We start from the raw sequence: 18,992 nt of genomic DNA, 5'->3' as shown, positions 1-18,992 counted from the left end.
CCAAGGAAGTGCTCTGCTTTCCCTCAGAACAGTTAAAATCTTCTTCTTGTCCTTTAACCAAACAATGTAAATCAGAGACAGATGTTAATTTCAAGCAGTATTCTGAGCTTTGGGAACCCTTAAAAACAGACTGGGGAGAAAAAGAAGCTGCAAAAGAAGAAAATCGTGATATGGAGGTGAATGATTTAAGCCTTGTTGTCTCTCCTTTATTCAGACAACATAAATCACAGACATGTGCAGCTATAGTAGATCAGCATTCTCATTTACTGGAACAGTTGAGTACAGAGAGTGCAGTTAATGAACCTACTCATGACCTTTTGCAGAAGAATTTGATGCTGCCGGAGAACAGTTTAGCTGTTGCAGGAAACGATGTCCAAGGAAAGGGTGCTTTTGAAGAGCCTTGTGGACCTGCCACCAGTGGTGTAACTTACCATGTCAGTATGCCCTGCCTTGATGGCGTTTCCCATAAAGCCCAGAAAAGGCAGTGTCTTCAGTGTAGACAGATTTTTAAATGCCAGTACTTTCTGGAAATCTATTCACAAACTCACTGTCGTGACAAAAATTATATGCAAGGTGGAAGTTTTTCTCAGATTGGTTGTTTGAAACAACACCAGTTTGTTCGCTGTGGAAAACAATATAAATGTAGTCTACATGGAAAGAGTGTTTCTCAGTTAGGCAAGTTAAAACTGTGTAATCGCCAACATTCTGAGCAGAAGCTATATAAATGTAGTCAGTGTGGAAAGTGTTTTTCTCAGTCTAGTAACTTAAAACGGCACCAGCTTCTTCATTCTGGTGAGAGACCATATATATGTAGTTTCTGTGGAAAAAGTTTTTACCAAGAACATAACTTAAAACTGCACCATCTTGTTCATTCTGGTGAAAAGCCATATAAATGTACTCACTGCAGTAAAAGTTTTTCTCAGTCTAGTAACTTAAAAAGGCACCAGCTTATTCATTTTGGTGAAAAACCATATAAATGTGCTCAATGTGGAAAGAGTTTTAACCGAGCACATGACTTAAAATTGCACCACCTTGTTCATTCCGATGAGAAACCATATAAATGTAGTGAATGTGGAAAAAGTTTCTATCAATCTAGTAACTTAAAACGGCATCAGTTTATTCATTTTGGTGAGAAAATGTATAAATGCAGTGAATGTGGAAAGAGTTTTTCCCAGGAACATGAGTTAAAACAGCACCAGCGTATTCATACTGGTGAGAAACCATTTAAATGTAGTGATTGTGGGAAGAGTTTTTCTCAAGGAGGCAACTTAAAACAACACCAGCTTATTCATTCTGGTGAGAAACCATATAAATGTTGTCAGTGTGGAAAGGGTTTTTCCAATGGACATAATTTAAAACAGCACCAATTTATCCATTCTGGTGTGAAACCATATAAATGTAGTGAATGTGGAAAAAGTTTTTATCAGTTTAGTACCTTAAAACGACACCAACTTATTCATTCTGGTGAAAAACCATACAAATGCAGTGAATGTGGAAAGAGTTTTTCCCAGGAACATGACTTAAAACAGCACCAGCGTGTTCACACTGGTGAGAAACCATATAAATGCAGTGAATGTGGGAAGAGTTTTTCTCAAGGAGGCAACTTAAAACTGCACCAGCGTATCCATTCTGGTGAGAAACCATATAAATGTTGTCAGTGTAGAAAGAGTTTTTCCAATGGACACAACTTAAAACGACACCAGCTTATTCATTTTCGTGAGAAACTGTATTAGTGTAGTCAGGGATAGGGTTTTGCTGAGTTTTAATCTATCTTTACTAAGAATAGTTTAAACTGACCAGTGAACCCACATTTATTAGATGAAGTTGCCATTAGTGCTCATGGGAAAATGTGCTGCAGTCTGTCCTTATACTGTTCTCCATCACTTCTGTAACGCAAATGCTGAGGTTGGGTCACTTTACAGGATGATTCAGTGTTCTGTTGTCTTAACCTGCACTTGCACAGCTTATGTTTTAAATTTTGCAGTTCTGCCAATAAAGAAGAGCTTCACGAGTGAGAGTTGTTTTCCTCTTTTTGGTTTAAAAGCACATTTCTTCTAAAACACTCAAATGTTTGCAGCAGTAGTGAAGCACAGTATAGGCATCCCTTGATTTATGAAATTAAAACAATCTTGAAAACGATGCAGATGTAAAATTTTGAATACTGAAAGCCTTTTTCCCATTACATGTTTTAAATGGAAAGAATAATAATTACTTCACAGTCCATCTGAAAACTCCAAGCAAATTTTCCCAAATATTGTAAAAAAACAGTGTAACTATCAACCCATGATTTCAGCAAAATTTAAAACACATGCATTTACATTTGTTTATTTAGCAGAGGCTTTTCTCCAAAGTGATATACATTGCAGAAAACAATACAAAAGTGTATTGCACCTGCTACCTTTGCTGTGCCTGTTACTCTGCCTCCAGACCATCGTCAGAAAACCCAGGGAAGTTTTCTGTCTCTGCTGCAAACATCAGGGCCAGGGATCCACTGAGCTCCAGGTACTCTTGTAGAATTTCATACGCTTCCCATAATGAGCCACTCTCCTAAAAACAACACTCTCGCATTCCTAACACTCCATCAGACAGAAATATCTGGATGCAGGATGCACCAACTACAGTCCATTACTCACAAAATGTGTGACTTTCAATTTTCTAACTGACATGTGTTAGATACATTTTCTTATACTGTTGTTTTGTTCTGGAACCTAATATCAAAACTCAAGAACTATTAACAGTAAAATTTCGGATAAAGAGAATTCGTAAATCAAGGGATGCCTGTATGTGTTTTATTTGGTTTTTTAAGCACTCGTTTACTCATTTTAAATGGAGTTTGGAGTACACTACTATACAGGCCATCTGAGATAAACACAGTATCTGTGAACGAAACGGTATTCTCAAATCAAGAAAAACACAGAAGCACTGAAACAAAGTCTAAAACCTGTTTTCAAAGACTGCTCTTATTTTTTTCCATTCCATTGTTTTTATTGATCTGTCTTTGTATCTGCTGCAAGCTGAAATATCAGCAAAGGTGACTGGCATTCTTGTATCAACTCTTTTGTAAAAACAAAATGTCTACATAATGGGCATTTGTATTATAAGGGCTGCTGTATTGAAAAGGGTACATCCATCCCTTGCCTGATGGAGTTGGCTCATTCTGTGAAATCACCCTGTGATGTGAATTCCTACTGTGTGGGAATGAAATGCTGTGTAACATTATAAACAAATTTTTGATGCTAGATAACCATTCAATCATGAGACTAAAGCTTTATTTGCTAGCGTAAGGGCATTCATATTATTAAAGCTGTTTTTATGACATGGCTGTTGCAGTCCAAACGGAAGAGGAACAATATTATCACGCGTTTAAAATTTTTCAGGCAGTAGGATAGTACACAGGGGGTGTGGTGGCGCAGTGGGTTGAACCGGGTCCTCCTCTCTGGTGGGTCTGGGGTTCGAGTCCCGCTTGGGGTGCCTTGCAGCAGACTGGCGTCCTGTCCTGGGTGTGTCCCTTCCCCCTCTGGCCTTATGCCCCGAGTTGCCGGGTAGGCTCTGGTTCCCCGCGACCCCGTATGGGACAAGCAGCTCAGAAAGTGTGTGTGTGTGTGTGTAGGATGGTACACAACCCTGAGGAGATTAGAGAGTGCATCCTTGTGTTGAATCCCTCACTGTTATCCCTCATCAGTCACAATTTCTGTAAATAGCACAAATAAAACACAAGCTTCACACTTCCGCTCCCTGGAAGAACCCAGCATGTCACAACCATTTAAATAAATAGTTAGTTAATAGTTACAAAATTATTGTATATGTTTGTAAAGGCTCAAAGGACCAAGATTTAAATCCTTCTCCTGCTGTAGTAACATTCACCAAAGGCCCTGAACTCACACACACAATGTCTACAACCGCTTGTCCCGAGTGGTGTCGCAGCGAATCAGAGCCTAACCCGACAACACAGGGCATAAGGCTAGAGGGGGAGGGGACACACCCCAGACGGGATGCTAATCTGCTGCAAGGCACCCCAAGCAGGACTTGAAACCCAGACTCACCACAGAGCAGGCCCCGGCCAAATCTGCTGCACTCCCATTGCCCTGAACTGTCAAGAAAAAATTATCATGCTGTATAAGTAAAACATTGTAAGTAATCTTGGTGTTATAAGTTGCTTTTATGAAAAGCATCCACTAAATGAGTTACATTACTTCATAATTAATAATAATAATATTGAATCTGTTCTTTAAATTGTTACATTGGGTTGACATTAACTGATGTTGTGATTGGTTGAGACTGTCAATGTAATTAGATGTTGTTCTCTCATGTTGCCTTTTTTCACGTAGTTCGTTTATTTCATTCTATAATTTTTTTTAAATGTTCCCATTGTGTTCAATGACTGACAGCAGTGACTAGGTTGTGGTGTTTGTTGCATGTCTGTCAAGATCGTATGAATACAAATTGAAGTAAAATGATCATGCACTGGGCAAATGCAGTTGTACTGACTTATTAACCAATTGTGTGACCAAAAGGAATATGTTTTGATGTCATTGCAGCAATTTTTCATTGTACCATCCCATTTGTGAACGATGGGTGTATATACACTCCTCAAAAAAGCACTTTTTAATCAGAGTATAGCATCAAGTCAATTAAACTCCTGAGATATTGATCTGGTCAGTTAAGTAGCAGAGGGGCTTGTTAATCAGTTTCAGCTGCTTTGGTGTTAATGAAATTAACAACAGGTGCACTAGAGGGGCAACAATGAGACGACCCCCCAAAACAGGAATGGTTTTACAGGTGGAGGCCACTGACATTTTTTTCCCTCCTCACCTCTTCTGACTGTTTTTCACTAGTTTTACATTTGGCTAGGGTCAGTGTCACTACTGGTAGCATGAGGCGATACCTGGGCCCTATAGAGGTTGCACAGGCAGTCCAACTCCTCCAGGTTGGCACATCAATACGTGCCATTGCCAGAAGGTTTGCTGTGTCTCCCAGCACAGTCTCAAGAGCATGGAGGAGATTCCAGGAGACAGGCAGTTACTCTAGGAGAGCTGGACAGGGCTGTAGAAGGTCCTTAACCCATCAGCAGGACCGGTATCTGCTCCTTTGTGCAAAGACGAACAGGATGAGCACTGCCAGAGCCCTACAAAATGACCTCCAGCAGGCTACTGGTGTGAATGTCTCTGACCAAACAATCAGAGACAGACTTCATGAGGGTGGCCTGAGGGCCCGACGTCCTCTAGTGGGCCCTGTGCTCACTGCCCGGCACCATGGAGCTCGATTGGCATTTGCCATAGAACTCCAGAATTGGCAGGTCCGCCACTGGCGCCCCGTGCTTTTCACAGATGAGAGCAGGTTCACCCTGAGCACATGTGACAGACGTGAAAGGGTCTGGAGAAGCCCTGGAGAACATTATGCTGCCTGTAACATCGTTCAGCATGACCGGTTTGGTGGTGGGTCAGTGATGGTCTGGGGAGGCATATCCATGGAGGGACACACAGACCTCTGTACAGGCTAGACAATGGCACCCTGACTGCCATTAGGTATCGGAATGAAATCCTTGGACCCATTGTCAAACTACTGAGTACCATTTTGAGTTGCTGCAATGAAATTTCAGCAAAATGGATTAGCCTGCCGCATCATTTTTTCACTTTGATTTTCGGGGTGCCCTTGAATTCAGCCCTCTGTAGGTTGATAATTTTCATTTCCATCAAATGATGTGGCATCCTTTCGTTCCTAACACATTACCCGGTCCATATCAGTATAGATATCCAGCATGTTTTTTTTCCCCATTGAGATCTGATGTGTTTTCAAAGTGTTCCTTTAATTTTTTTGAGCAGTGTATTTTCATATACTGTTATAACACATTTTTGTTTTATGGGACCCCGTTATACAAGGGCTAGATGTACCCTGGTATTTTATGCATCAGTTTTTGGTTAAATGTATTGAAACCTGAATTTACTAAAGTTGTTCACTGTTAGGTGTTTGCTTATATTTTGTAAAAGCTAAGGGTAATTTTTCTTCAGTATATTCAGATAAATACAGATTTGGGAAAAGACGCTATAGCCCAAAACAGCTTCTCTATAATTAAATGTTAATGTGGTTTTCTACAAAAATGCTATTGTTTGAGATGTTTGACCATCGAAACAACTTACAACCCAAATTCCATAAAAGTTGGGACAGTATGGAAAATGCTAATGGAAACAAAAAGGAGTGATTCGTAAGTTTGACTTGTATTCAAGCAAAAACCATATAAAGACAACGTATTTTCATGTTTTACCAGCTTAGTAGCTGCTAAGCAGGATGGTTTGGGGTATAGGTTGTTAGGGAAAGGGGGTCCTCGGACCGAGAGCATTGTTTCCCTGTGTGTTGGTGTTCCAATAAATGTTCTTCATAAACGCTGCCTGTGCGTCCTTTTTCACTCCATCCACCCAGAGAGCTGCGCGCCACATTGGCTTAGCAGCCTGTAGCTGGTTAGCTGCATTGTTTTTTTCAAGATATACATTTATTCTGAAAATGATATTTGCAATACATTCCAAAAAAGTTGTGACAGTTTACCACTGTGTAACATCATGTCTTTTAATGACACTTATTAAGCGTTTGGGCACTGAAGACACTAGTTGGTTAAGTTTAGCCAGCAGAATTTTCCACCATTCATTATACAGGTCTTCAGCTGTGCAATTGCACAGGGCTTTCGTTGCCATAGTTTGTGCTACATAACGCACCACAAATTTTCTATAAGAGACAAGTCAGGATTGCAGACAAACAATCTAGTACCTGCACTCTCTGCTTATGCAGCCATGCACTTGTAAGCCAGGCAGAATGCGGTTTGGCGTTGTCCCGATGGAAAATGCAGGGACGTCTCTGGAAAAGATGGCACCTGGATGGCAGCATATGTTGCTCCAAAATTTGTACATATCCTTCTATATTAATGGTGCCCTCACAGAAGTGCAAGTTACCCATGCCAAGGGCACTGACACACCCCCCATACCATGACAGATGCTGACTTTTGGACCTGATGCTGATTACAGCTTGGATAATACTTTTCCTGTTTGGCCCGGAGAAGACACCACCTGTTTTTTTCAAAAACTATTTGAAATGTTGATCCATCGGACCACAAAACACGATTCCACTGTGCTACTGTCCATTTCAGAGGAGACCTAGCCCAGAGAAGTCAGCGGTGCTTTTGGACCGTGTTGATGTATGGCTTCTGCTTCACATAGTAAAGCCTTAACTTGCATCTGTGGATGCAGCAACAAATGCTGGTAACTGACAAAGGTTTACTGCAGTATTTATTTTTTTTATAGAGTGCTCTTCTCACACAGAGACACAGAGCGCTTTAACACAGGCATAAGGCAAGAAAAACAAATAAATTTGTTTTTTACCGAGCCCATGTCATGATATCCACTACAGGCACAGGACAATTTTTAAAACAGTGACATCTGAGCAATAGTAAATCATGTGCATTCAGAAGTGGTTTTTGGCCTTGCCATTTACGCACCCTGATTTGACTGGATTCCTTGAATCTTTTCATCATATTGTGCACTGTAGAGAGTGAAATGCCCAAAATCCTACCAATCTGACGGGGTACTCCGGTTTCCTCCCACAGTCCAAAGACATGCTGTTCAGGTGGACTGGTGATTCTAAGTCACCTTGGGTGAATAAGGTGTGTGCTGATAACACTGCACAGTGTTTACTGGAAGTTGCTTCATCTGCTAAATGAAGTAACATAACAGAATTCAGTCCTTTGTTTTATTCAAAAGTTAGCTTCTACTAACCCTAAGCATTGATAAAGCTGAAATTAATTTAAAATTCAAGACTTCTATTCTACTTTCATCAACAGCTCATGCAAGGTCTGTTTTGGTGTTTTGCTCTGTCCTGCAAAAAGTATAAAGTATAAATATATTACAGTATAAAATCGGGTATGAGATGGTACAATTGTAGACAGGATTCTGGTTTATTTTCTTTTAACATGAAGTGATGTTAATGTCTACTTTAAAACAGATACGGATACAGATGTTTTGCAGTCAAAAAGCAGTAAAAATATAAACATACCTATATTTATTCATTGGATAGTTGCTGAAAAAATCTAGGATACAATATTAATCAATTTTAAAAATAGTTTGTAATCCCCCCATTAAGCAGCCTGTTCCTGCTCCCCCTTCCCCTACAGTGCTGAGCTTCTACTGAATGCATTCTATTGAGAAATTTTAGAAAAACTAACACTGACTACAATTATAAACTGCGAAATCTTTGACAATTTTTATCTCAGATGTTTTGAAACAAAGTACAAGTGTAGTGTAAAGGATATTTCAGTATGCATAAAAACATGGAAAGGTATCTTTTAAGAGCTGTTTTGATTATGGTGAGGTTGTCATGAATAATGATTTAGGGACCTATTTTCCAAATGCACTGTGGATTCTGCTAAAAAAGTCAATTTGGTGCAAGTCAATCAGGGACTGAAATGTGACTTTAACAGTTATTAAAGGTTGCCAGTATGGTGTAGAGCTTTGAGACCTGAGAATATCCATAATGATATGGGGAAACTTTTGACAACTCTTTGCCAGAAAGGCTCTTTTTCTTCTGTTTTGTAATACCATATTGTATAAGTTTATGTCCATGACATTTCCACACAATAATAGCAAATGCATAAAATCAAAGAATATTACCTCCCTAGGGCAGCCCGCCACTTGACCCCCTAATAGCAAGATTCTATCACAATACTGAACACCTTGTTTTAATCCATTTATTTATCTTGGACAAGTCTGTTTAACTGTGCATTAACTAGTTTTTTCAAGGTCAAATATCACAAACAGAAATACCTTTATGGAATTCTGTGCTCATTTCAAATGACAAGAAAATTTAACCCCAAGTTTTTACAAAATACAGGAATCTAATAAATGTATAATAAATTCAGGCTTCAATACATTAAACAAAACTCATACATAAAATACCAATTACATATACTTATATTTACCTATACAGCTTACATGTTTGTATCCTTTAGTGTAACAGGATTCAATCTTGAACTCTGAACTTTCTATACAAGTTTTTATTACTGGAACAGAACAGGATGAAGGTACAACTGTATGAAACATCAGTTATACAACAATTTTATCTGGGTCCACTGTGCACGAAAAAATCTGAGAATTTAAATATTCTCTAAGGGACTATCTCATAAAAAGCTGACAGTCTGTAGAAAACTATTCCTTCACCCAACAAAAGAAGGCGACTAAGTAAATGACCTTGTGATGTTGGAGTGGTGGAGAGTTCAGGGTTCATATACAGAACATTGAGTCAGTCTGGAAGGTGAACAAATTCCAACACCTAGGTTCCAAATATGACCAAGAAGAATGATGTAAGTAGTGACTGCAGCTCACACTTTATGTAGTATAGACTTCATTTCCTTTCACGCTTAACTGCAGCTGTTCTCCATACTTCAAATACATTACAGTATATCTTTCAGTGTTTTCTCATGGATTTTTAAATACTGCCTTGGAGTAAAACTTCCACAGATTACGTTATAATTTCTCACCAGCATGAACAAGTTGGTGCCTTTTTAAGTCATGTCCTCTGTAAAAACTCTTTCCACATTCAGTACATTTATATGGTTTTTCGCCAGAATGAACAAGCTGGTGCCTTTTTAAGTCATGTCCTCGGTAAAAACTCTTTCCACATTCACTACATTCATATGGTTTCTCACCAGAATGAACAAGCTGGTGCCGTTTTAAGTTACTGGACTGAGAGAAACTCTTTCCACATTCACCACACTTATAGAGTTTCTCACCAGAATGAGTCAGCTGGTGCTGTTTTAAATTGTGTCCTCGAGAAAAACTTTTTCCGCACAGACTACATTTATATAGTCTCTCACCAGAATGAATACGCTGGTGCTGTTTCAACTTGTCTAACTGGGAAAAACACTTTCCACATTCATTACACTTATATGGTTTCTCACCAGAATGAATAAGCTGGTGTTGTTTTAGGGTACCGCCTTGTGAAAAACACTTTCCACACTGACTGCATTTATATGGTTTCTCCCCAGAATGGACAAGCTGGTGCCGTTTTACATCATGTCCCCGGTTGAAACTTTTTCCACACTGACTACATTTATATGGTTTATCACCAGTATGAATACGCTGGTGTTCTTTCAAGGTACTGGACTGAAAAAAACTCTTTCCACACTGACTACATTTATACAGTTTCTCACCAGAATGAACGAGTTGGTGCCGTTTTAAGTTATTTCCTCGGTAAAAACACTTTCCACACTGACTACATTTGTATGGTTTCTCACCAGAATGAACAAGAAGGTGTCGTTTTAACGTTCCTCCATGGGAAAAACTCTTTTCACACTGACTGCATTTATATGGTTTCTCACCAGAATGATCAAGCTGGTGCTGTTTTAACTTGCCTAACTGAGAAACAGTCTTTCCACGTTGACCACATTTATATTGTTTTCCACACTGAAAAAGCTGGTGCTGTTTTAAGTGACAAATTGGAGAAAGACTTGCTCCACCTGGCATACAATTTCTGTCACCAGAGTGAATTTGCAAATGGATTTCCAGGTAGGACTGACTTTTAAAAATCCGTCTGCACCGAAGGCATTGCCACTTCTGGGCTTTATGAGTAACACCATCCTGATATGGCTCCTTACTGGCCTTGGAACAGGCGACAGGTCCCACAGACTGTTCCAGAGTACCCTTTCCTTGAGCATCATCAAAGTCACGTAGAGATTCAGTAACTGCTTTCTCTGTAGTAGAGGGTCCCAGTAATTGAGAATGTTGTTCTAATATGACTGAATCTGTCTCTAGAGCGCCAGTGTCTTCATTTATTTTGACCATTACAGTCTCTTGTTTAATTTGGTCAACATCCAGATGTAGCACTGATCCCACCTCTTCATCACTGTAGCTCTGAGCATCAGTGTAATATGCAGTGTCAGAAAAGTCTTCATCGTTAGGTTCTGTTTTTATACAGATGTCCATGACTGCTGACCCCTCTGAGTAAGGAGTCACTGTATTCCCGAAACAGTCTAATTCAGATGGGAGGAAGTGGGGTGACCGTGCGCGCTGTTCAGGCCCTGGTTCTTCCATGATGATCCTTTTCAATCTTCTCTCCTTGTGCTTTACTGCACTGCAAATATTTTTTTATTGTGTTTTTACATCATCTCCTGCCTATGAGCCGTCACCTCCACTCCTAAATTAATACATGCTGGAAGTCATATGAAAAAGGGAAGAAGGAATTACCACCAATATCTAGTTTAATTAAAAACTCTGATGCAGATGTACTACTGTATTTCCTTCATGTACATTATTGAGTTATACATCTGAAGAACAAAAATGTCAAGAAACCTGAGCAGTATCATATCGTGATGATACGTATGTATGTGTATGGTACTCAGACTGTATCTTGGATAACACACACAAGGAAATCTCAGATTTACTAGTCCACGGAAATACAAAACTTCATAAGTGGTTCTCAAACTGTGCTCTTCAGTGTCCTTTTTTACTTTTATTTTACTGTGGTCATTTAGAAAGCTGTTCAAATGTATTTTATTTCTCTGAAACCGTAGTAGATTTATTTCAAAGCGTGGACAGAGACAGGACTCATTCGAATTTTTTACCCACCTGCTGGTTAACGTGACTGTTTCATGTTTTACTAAATTAATAATAGTTCAAACAACTGGAACTGCATGTGCCCTATTCAGTCAAGAATGAGAACTGAGATGAAAAGAAAAGACTAGTTTTTAGTCACACTTGTGCCACTGTGTTGCTGGAAAAGAACCGGTGTGAACGGCATTATTACGCATAACTGGGAAATTAAAAAACACACGGAACACAGAAACGCACATTAATCACAATGGAACATGATTACTGCGGTTGCAAATCTTTAAAAAAAAAAAGTCTAATAATACAAAATATTAACAGAGGTTACACATCTTACCCGTAGGAAACAGTGGAATTCTGCTCCATAACAGAAGAGCGTCTTTAGTACAAAACTCCTCGTGACAGTTAAGAGCGCCACCTGGCGACTGACACCGATTGGTCCTCCACAGAAGTTCTACACATATTCAATATTGTAAAGCGCGACGCTCTGAGTTTGGATGAAGCAAAGAAGGACACACAGATACTGTTTATTGTGAACGTTTATTTGAACACCGGCACACTGCGAAAGTTACCGGCGCGAAAATGGTCTCGGTCCGAGTATCCCTTTACACGCACGACTGAAACCGCTTGTCCCAAGCGGGATAGCGGCGAACCGGAGCCTAACCCGGCAACAGAGGGCCTCAGGGGTAAGGCTGGCGGAGGAGGGGACACACCCAGGACGGGACGCCAGTCCGTCGCAAGGCACCCCAAGCAGGACTCGAACCCCATACCCACCAGAGAGCAGGCACAGGCCAACCCCCCCCACCTCGCCGCACCCCCCTGTACCCCTTTTTTTTTACTTCAAGTTTCAAGTTTATTCTCATAGATACAGTACCATGTACATGTATCGTGAAATTCTTCCTGATTACTTTATTCAATACCATGAACAAAATAAAACTTCCAATATTCCACATCACAAACATAAAATAACATCCTCACATTTCATTATAAAACCATCTCCCAACATAAAGATGACAGAGCTTATTCACTTCTCCATGCATCTTGGATCACCAGTACAAAGAGTAATAAACATCAGAATTTAAAAGCAAATATAAATTTCCATTATGACAAAAGGAACCTGGGACTTTAAAACCCTTCACCAAAAAGTGGTTTAAATACAAGGTTTAAAACACATGTGTACCACACCTACAAGAAAAGTACCCAGGCACCTATGCCAGAACTGCCACACTCTGATTTAGCTCCATCATTAAAAACTATAAACATCAAACATACACACATTTTTGGAACTGCTTGTCCCACACGGGGTTGCGGGGAACCGGAGCCCACCCGGTAACAAAGGGCGTAAGGCCGGAGGGGGAGAGGACACACCCAGGACGGGACGCCAGTCCATCGCAAGGCACCCCCAGCGGGACTCGAATCCCAGACCCACCGGAGAGCAGGACTGTGGTCCAACCCACTGCGCCACCGCACCCCCGTCTAAACATCAAACACACACACACACACACATTTTCAGAACCGCTTGTCCCTCACGGGGTCACGGGAAACCGGAGCCTACCCGGCAACACAGGGCGTAAGGCCAGAGGGGGAAGGGGACACACCCAGGACGGGACGCCAGTCCGTCGCAAGGCACCCCAAGCGGGACTCGAACCCCAGACCCACCAAAGAGCAGGACTGCGGTCCAACCCACTGCGCCACCGCACCCCCGTCTAAACATCAAACATTCATACTAAACACACAAAAACAAAACACCGTAAACATTATAAAATCTGCTAATTAAAATCAATTATTTGAACTGTTTTTCTGAACAAAAATCTCAATTCTCCACAGCTGTCGGGTGGGACTCTTCCCCCGGCCCTGACGAACTGAACCTAGGGGGGAGACCCCACCCGAGACAAATCAATAACTAATAAGCCCGAATGATCGGGTACCGCTACAGAGGAGGGAGTATCTTCTCGGCCCTTTTGAGGGGTCACAGTCAAGACCAGCACCCCAGTGTAGTACCGGAGATCAACCCAGCCTCCCTCCTGCGCCTTTTCTTTTTTCTGATCACTCCCGCAACATTCCGTAAAATACCCGAGTGACCAAGTATATCCCTCTCCTCCTCAGCCCGGGAACCCTCAGAAGTGCCCAGCAAAGAAGGAGACCGTGCCACATTGGCCCCGTAGAGCCGCTCTCTTACCTCAGCACCCGCCACTGATCCCAACTCCTCCGCAGCACTGCCAGAAGAAGGCTGGGCTTCCACACCGTCCCCCCGTCGGCACCGCCCCTTCCTGCACCACCTCGGCATAGGTCGGCTTGCGCTGCAGGTAGCTGCTGGAGAGATGATCTTCCCTCCAGTTTTGGGTACAGCGGCTGGGGCCTATGCAGTCCTTGGCCAGGTGGCCAATCTCCAAACATCGCTTGCACTTCATTGCCTTGCAAGATTTCCCAGTGTGTCCCTGGCCAAGACACAAATGGCACGAGGGAGGCTGACCAGAATAAAATAGGTAGCCTCTTGCCTTACCCAAGGTGAAATACGCAGGCGGGTGCCTATAACCGTCCATCCCCGCAGGGTCTGGACACAGGCGAACTAAAAAGCGTCTCTGTCCAGTCCAGATGCCCAGAAGATTCCGATCTTCCTCATGTCCGGGGAAGACATCAGCAAAATCCCCCAGGAAGGCCACCACGACGACCACCGACACGAAGGGTTCAAAGAAGTGGACAGTCAAAACTCTTCTATCTGTCCTCCAGAGTGGCTTGATGGAGTAGGGGAGCAGCTTGGAATGCATTGCACTCACCCTACACGTCTCCAACACCCTCTGATAACGTTCGTCAGTTGCCAGCGTGACGTCGAAGAAGGAAAGCGGTCCATTCCTCTGAATGCAGACAATGTCCTCTGCTGGAAGTCCCAAGAGTCCGAAGATGATTTCATGAACGAATGGAATGCGCTCATGAAATCTGACGATGTCGTACCGGTTCCTCCAGCGGAAGCGGATGGTATTCTTCAATGCCTGCATCCTTCCAGCCGTCATCCTTACCACCAATGATGGTCTCTCGTTCTCCCCAGGGGCCGCCGACGTCTTCGAAGAAAACCCTACTCTGGACAATCTGGTGCAGAACGGCTAAAAACAAAATGTCTGCGTCACCCTGCGGGGACGGCAGACAAGCCACCTGAAATCCTGCACTTTAGGCTTAGCAGGCTACCCAAAAAGAAAATAAAACTCCTACAAAGGAGTAGAGCTTCACCTCAGGAAAGCTGCTGACATGCCACACACAGTCCTGAATACGGCTCCACTCTGCCCCCGCTAAAATCTCCAGTGCTACACTTGATCTTAGCCAAAAGGCCTGTACCCCTTTACCTAAAGGAAAAATGCACCTGAAGCTATCCTTTCCAGTCCTTATCACATGTCACAACAGCCACCAACCCCCTTATAATATGTAAATCCTCACAGCGGTTGAACAACTGTTATACATTTTTCCCACAGTTCCCAACTATTTACATAAACATCTCATCCTGCTCAAACATGACACTCCTCAGTAACGCGGGTTTTTACATTGCCGGTCAAAAAGAACGACAGCGTCCTTGCTACCTACCTGCCCCAGGAATGCCCCAGGAATGCCCCACTGTGCGGCACTGTTTTGAATGTGCCTCCAGTTGGAAATGCAGATTTCATCCTACTCCAGGAGTTCAGCTCTAAAATAATGTACCAATTTATCTAGCAGTGCATACTTACTGTAAGTAGGTACTTAGCAATTTAGCACTTTCTCAAAGGTACTGCAGCAGAAAGGGTATTCAGACCTGGTACTTTTGTTCTTTATTGCTCTCCTGGCCCTCTTAGCTGCTTCTTGGATGACCTTGAAATCTTGTTGAGCTCTCTGCCAGGGGACAACACTCTGATTCTCCTGGGTGACTTCAACCTGCATGTCAATGACATTCATGCAAGCAGCCTTCTGTTACTCCTGCAGTCCTTAAATCTTTCCCTGTCCCAATCCCCTGCTACTCACAAAGCGGGCAACCAAAAACTAAACTTATTTGAACTGTAAGAAACTCGCCATGGTTCAGCAAATCAACTTGTGCAATAAAATTAGAATGTCGTAAATTAGAGCGTAAAAGGCATTCAACTAAACTAAACGTTTATTATGTAGCCTGGTCTGATTGTCTGAAAAAATATAAAAAGGCACTTTTTCATGCCAGATCTGATTACTACACAAAGTTAATTGATGAAAATCAGAAGAACCCTCGCTTCCGGTTTAATACCATCGCTTACTTAACTGGTAAACACAAAGATAAACAATGTTGTTCTGCTGCCTTACTAATGATGAATTTATGTAGTTTTTCAATAATAAATTATAGAATATCCGTAAATCCATAGTGCCTTCCAGTTCGGTTTTAGCCAGCATAAGTGCTTCTGATGATGATAATATTAGTTGTCCGCACCATCTCAGTAGCTTCGACGTGATAACTGTAGAGGAAATTACCGTGCTAATTCGCTCTATGAAAAGTAATACCTGTCCTTTAGATCCAATCCCCACAAAATTACTGAAAGCCACAGTTTCCGTGCTTGCAGAACCTATTGTTCATATTGTTAATATGTCGTTACTAAATGGCTGTGTTCCAAAAGCTTTTAAAATCACTGTTATTAGACCCCTACTAAAGAAATCAGATCTGGATTGTAATAACCCATGTAATTACAGACTCATCTCCAATCTACCGTTTTTATCCAAAATTCTAGAAAAAAATCGTAGCTTCCAAAATTGTAAAATATCTTAAACATCATAATATATTTGAAAAATTTCAGTCTGGTTTCCGCACTGATCACAGCACTGAAACTGCACTCACACATGTTGTTAATGATATTCTCATTTCTTCTGATGCTGGTCAGATCTCTATTCTTATGTTACTGGACTTGAGTGCTGCATTCGATACTGTAGACCATAGTATCCTACTGAGTAGACTTGGAAACCTGGTTGGACTAAGAGTTACCGTTCTGAAGTGGTTTGAATTGTATTTAGCTAACCGTGGACAATTTGTATGGAAATCTAATGACTACATCCCCTCCATCTCAACTATGGTTCAGTATGGTGTGCCACAGGGCTCTGTGTTGGGGCCATTACTGTCCTCTCTCTATTTGTTACCATTGGGTGACATTATTCGCAAACACAATGTGAATTTCCATTCGTATGCCGATGATACACAGCTGTATGTATCATTCAAGCCTGATGATCCATCATATGTGGTGTCTTTAGTTAATTGTTTTACCAGTATAAAATTATGGATGAGTAGAAATTTTTTATCTCTAAATGCTAGTAAAACAGAGGTACTTGTGGTGGGTGGTGATGCCAAAACTCTCGACATAATCACGTCAATCTTTACATTGAATGGTATTAGCTTCAAAGGTGGTTACTCCACGGAGACAGTGCTTCTGGCGATGTACAATGCTCTCCAATCAGCTAGAGCCAGTTCCTTCTACTTGGTCCTCATCCTCCTTGACCTCTTTGCAGCATTCAACACTGTCAACCACCAGGTTCTACTCTCCTCTCTTAGTCAGCTTGGGATCAAAGGTATGGCACTCAGATGGTTTCAGTCCTACCTATCTGACAGATCCTATCAAGTGGTCTGGCAGAGCTCTCGTTTTTCTCTTTTGCCTCTCTCAACTGGCGTCCCACAGGGCTCGGTACTGGGTCCTCTGCTCTTCTCAATCTGCACCTCCTCCCTTGGCCTGGTCATTGCCTCCCATTGAGTCAAATACCACTGCTATGCTGATGATACCCAGCTCTTTCTCTCCTTTCCACCTGGAGCTTCAGACATTTCTGCATACATCGCTGCCTGCCTGTCAGACATCTCTGCATGGATGTCTGATCACCACCTCCAACTTAACTTCTCCAAAACAGAGATTCTTCACCTCCCAGCTGGCCTGTCCTCCTGTCACAATCTATCAATCAACCCGGACAAGTCACTCATTTTGCCTACCTCCCCGGCTAAGAGACTGGGAGTGACAAATGACTCAAATCTATCTTTCTCCCAGCACATCGAAGCCACAACTCAGACCTGCAGATACATCCTGCATAATATCCGCAGAATCCGTCTTTTCCTCATAGGTAACTCTGCCCAGCTACTTCTCCAGGCCATGGTGACATCCCATCTGGACTACTGCAGCTCTCTCTTGTGTGGCCTTCCCGCTACTTTCATCAAACCTCTGCAGCTGATAGAGAATACTGCTGCACAAGTTGTGTTTGACTTGCCAAAGCAATCCCAGGTATCTATTCTACTCGTTTCAACTGCACTGGCTTTCCATAGCTGCCCAGATCAAATTCAAGACCCTGGTTATTGCCTACAAATGCATCAACAAAAATGCTCCTAGCTATTTACAAGACTTGATCAACCGCTACACCCCAACAAGACCGTTTCGCTCATCTACTTCTGCTCACTTGGTGGTCCCATGCACGAAAGGTAAAGAACGGAGGTTCTCTGTTCTGGCTCCGTTGTGGTGAAATGACCTTCCCCTCTCAATCAGAGCTGCTTAAACTCTGTCTACATTCAAGAAGGATCTGAAAACTCACCTTTTCCGGACTGACTTCGTCCATGATCGCTCAAGCTCATGTATGGTGTAAATATTCATGGACAGTAACTTTATGATCATGCTCAGATAAGCCTTTACACAGCTGCTACTCCTGTATTGTATGTAAATGTTTGTGCATATTTAAAAAAAATGTAGGAAGGTGATCAAGATTAGTCTGTCCTGAGTTTTATGCACCTTCTCATGCAATGAACATCGGTGCATGAAGTGGAAGGAGACAAACTAGGTTTATTTAAGAATCACGTCTGCAACTATGTCTCTCTTTCTCCTAATGTAATACACAAATTGTATTTTCTCTGAGATGTACGTCGCTTCGGAGAAAAGCGTCTGCTAAATCAATAAATGTAAATGTAGATGTAATACATAACATTTTCTCATATACATTGTCATTTATTAATTTATTAATTTAGCAGAGACTTTTTTCCAAAGTGGCGCACATCTCAGAGAACAATGCAAAAGTTCATTACATCAACAGAAGGTGAGAAATGAATGTGACTTACAGTCAAGTGAATCAATTAAAGTCAATCTGTCACATACCACCATTTAAACGACTACACATTATATGAAGATCTGCAGATTCGATTTTTTTTGTTTTTTAAATATTAAACTAATAACATACACATACACGTATACTGAGCGCATTAGGGACTGGAGAAAGAATTGAGGCTGAAAGAAATGTGTTCTGAAATTATTTTTAAATGTTGAGAAATCAAGCAGTTCTGAAAGAGAAAGGGAAGACATTCCAGCACATTGGAGCCAGAACTGAAAACCTTTGTGCTTTTGATTTTGGACCTGTTGTACATGGGACCACCAAGAGGGCAAAAGTGGACGAGCATAGCAGTCTGCTTGGGTT

General features: G+C 41.7%; 2 protein-coding genes across 3 annotated transcripts; one reads left to right on the top strand and one right to left on the bottom strand.

The window, feature by feature from the left end:
* Positions 1–566: 566 nt before the first annotated feature.
* Positions 567–1,733, top strand: LOC108923576 (zinc finger protein 239-like). The gene has a single exon (XM_029252829.1). The coding sequence runs from the start codon at positions 567–569 to the stop codon at positions 1,731–1,733; it is 1,167 nt and encodes a 388-aa protein (XP_029108662.1).
* A 7,240-nt stretch (positions 1,734–8,973) lies between these two features.
* On the bottom strand, positions 8,974–11,981 carry LOC108923601 (zinc finger protein 501-like). 2 transcript variants are annotated; one of them, XM_018734455.2, is made up of 2 exons: positions 11,920–11,981; positions 8,974–11,187 (listed from the first exon to the last, which is right to left on the bottom strand). In XM_018734455.2, exon 2 carries the CDS (start codon positions 11,067–11,069, stop codon positions 9,504–9,506), a length of 1,566 nt encoding a protein of 521 aa, XP_018589971.2. In that variant the 5' UTR covers positions 11,070–11,187; positions 11,920–11,981; the 3' UTR covers positions 8,974–9,503. The 2 variants fall into 2 exon arrangements, with proteins under 2 accessions (XP_018589971.2, XP_018589972.2); XM_018734456.2 differs by lacking the exon at positions 11,920–11,981 and adding an exon at positions 11,604–11,904.
* Between the last annotated feature and the right edge of the window lie 7,011 nt (positions 11,982–18,992).

Source organism: Scleropages formosus, chromosome 6, assembly GCF_900964775.1.
Source record: "Scleropages formosus chromosome 6, fSclFor1.1, whole genome shotgun sequence".
Taxonomy (NCBI): domain Eukaryota; kingdom Metazoa; phylum Chordata; class Actinopteri; order Osteoglossiformes; family Osteoglossidae; genus Scleropages; species Scleropages formosus.
The sequence above is the reverse complement of the archived record's forward strand: the minus strand, read 5'-3'. Positions and strand labels throughout refer to the sequence as shown.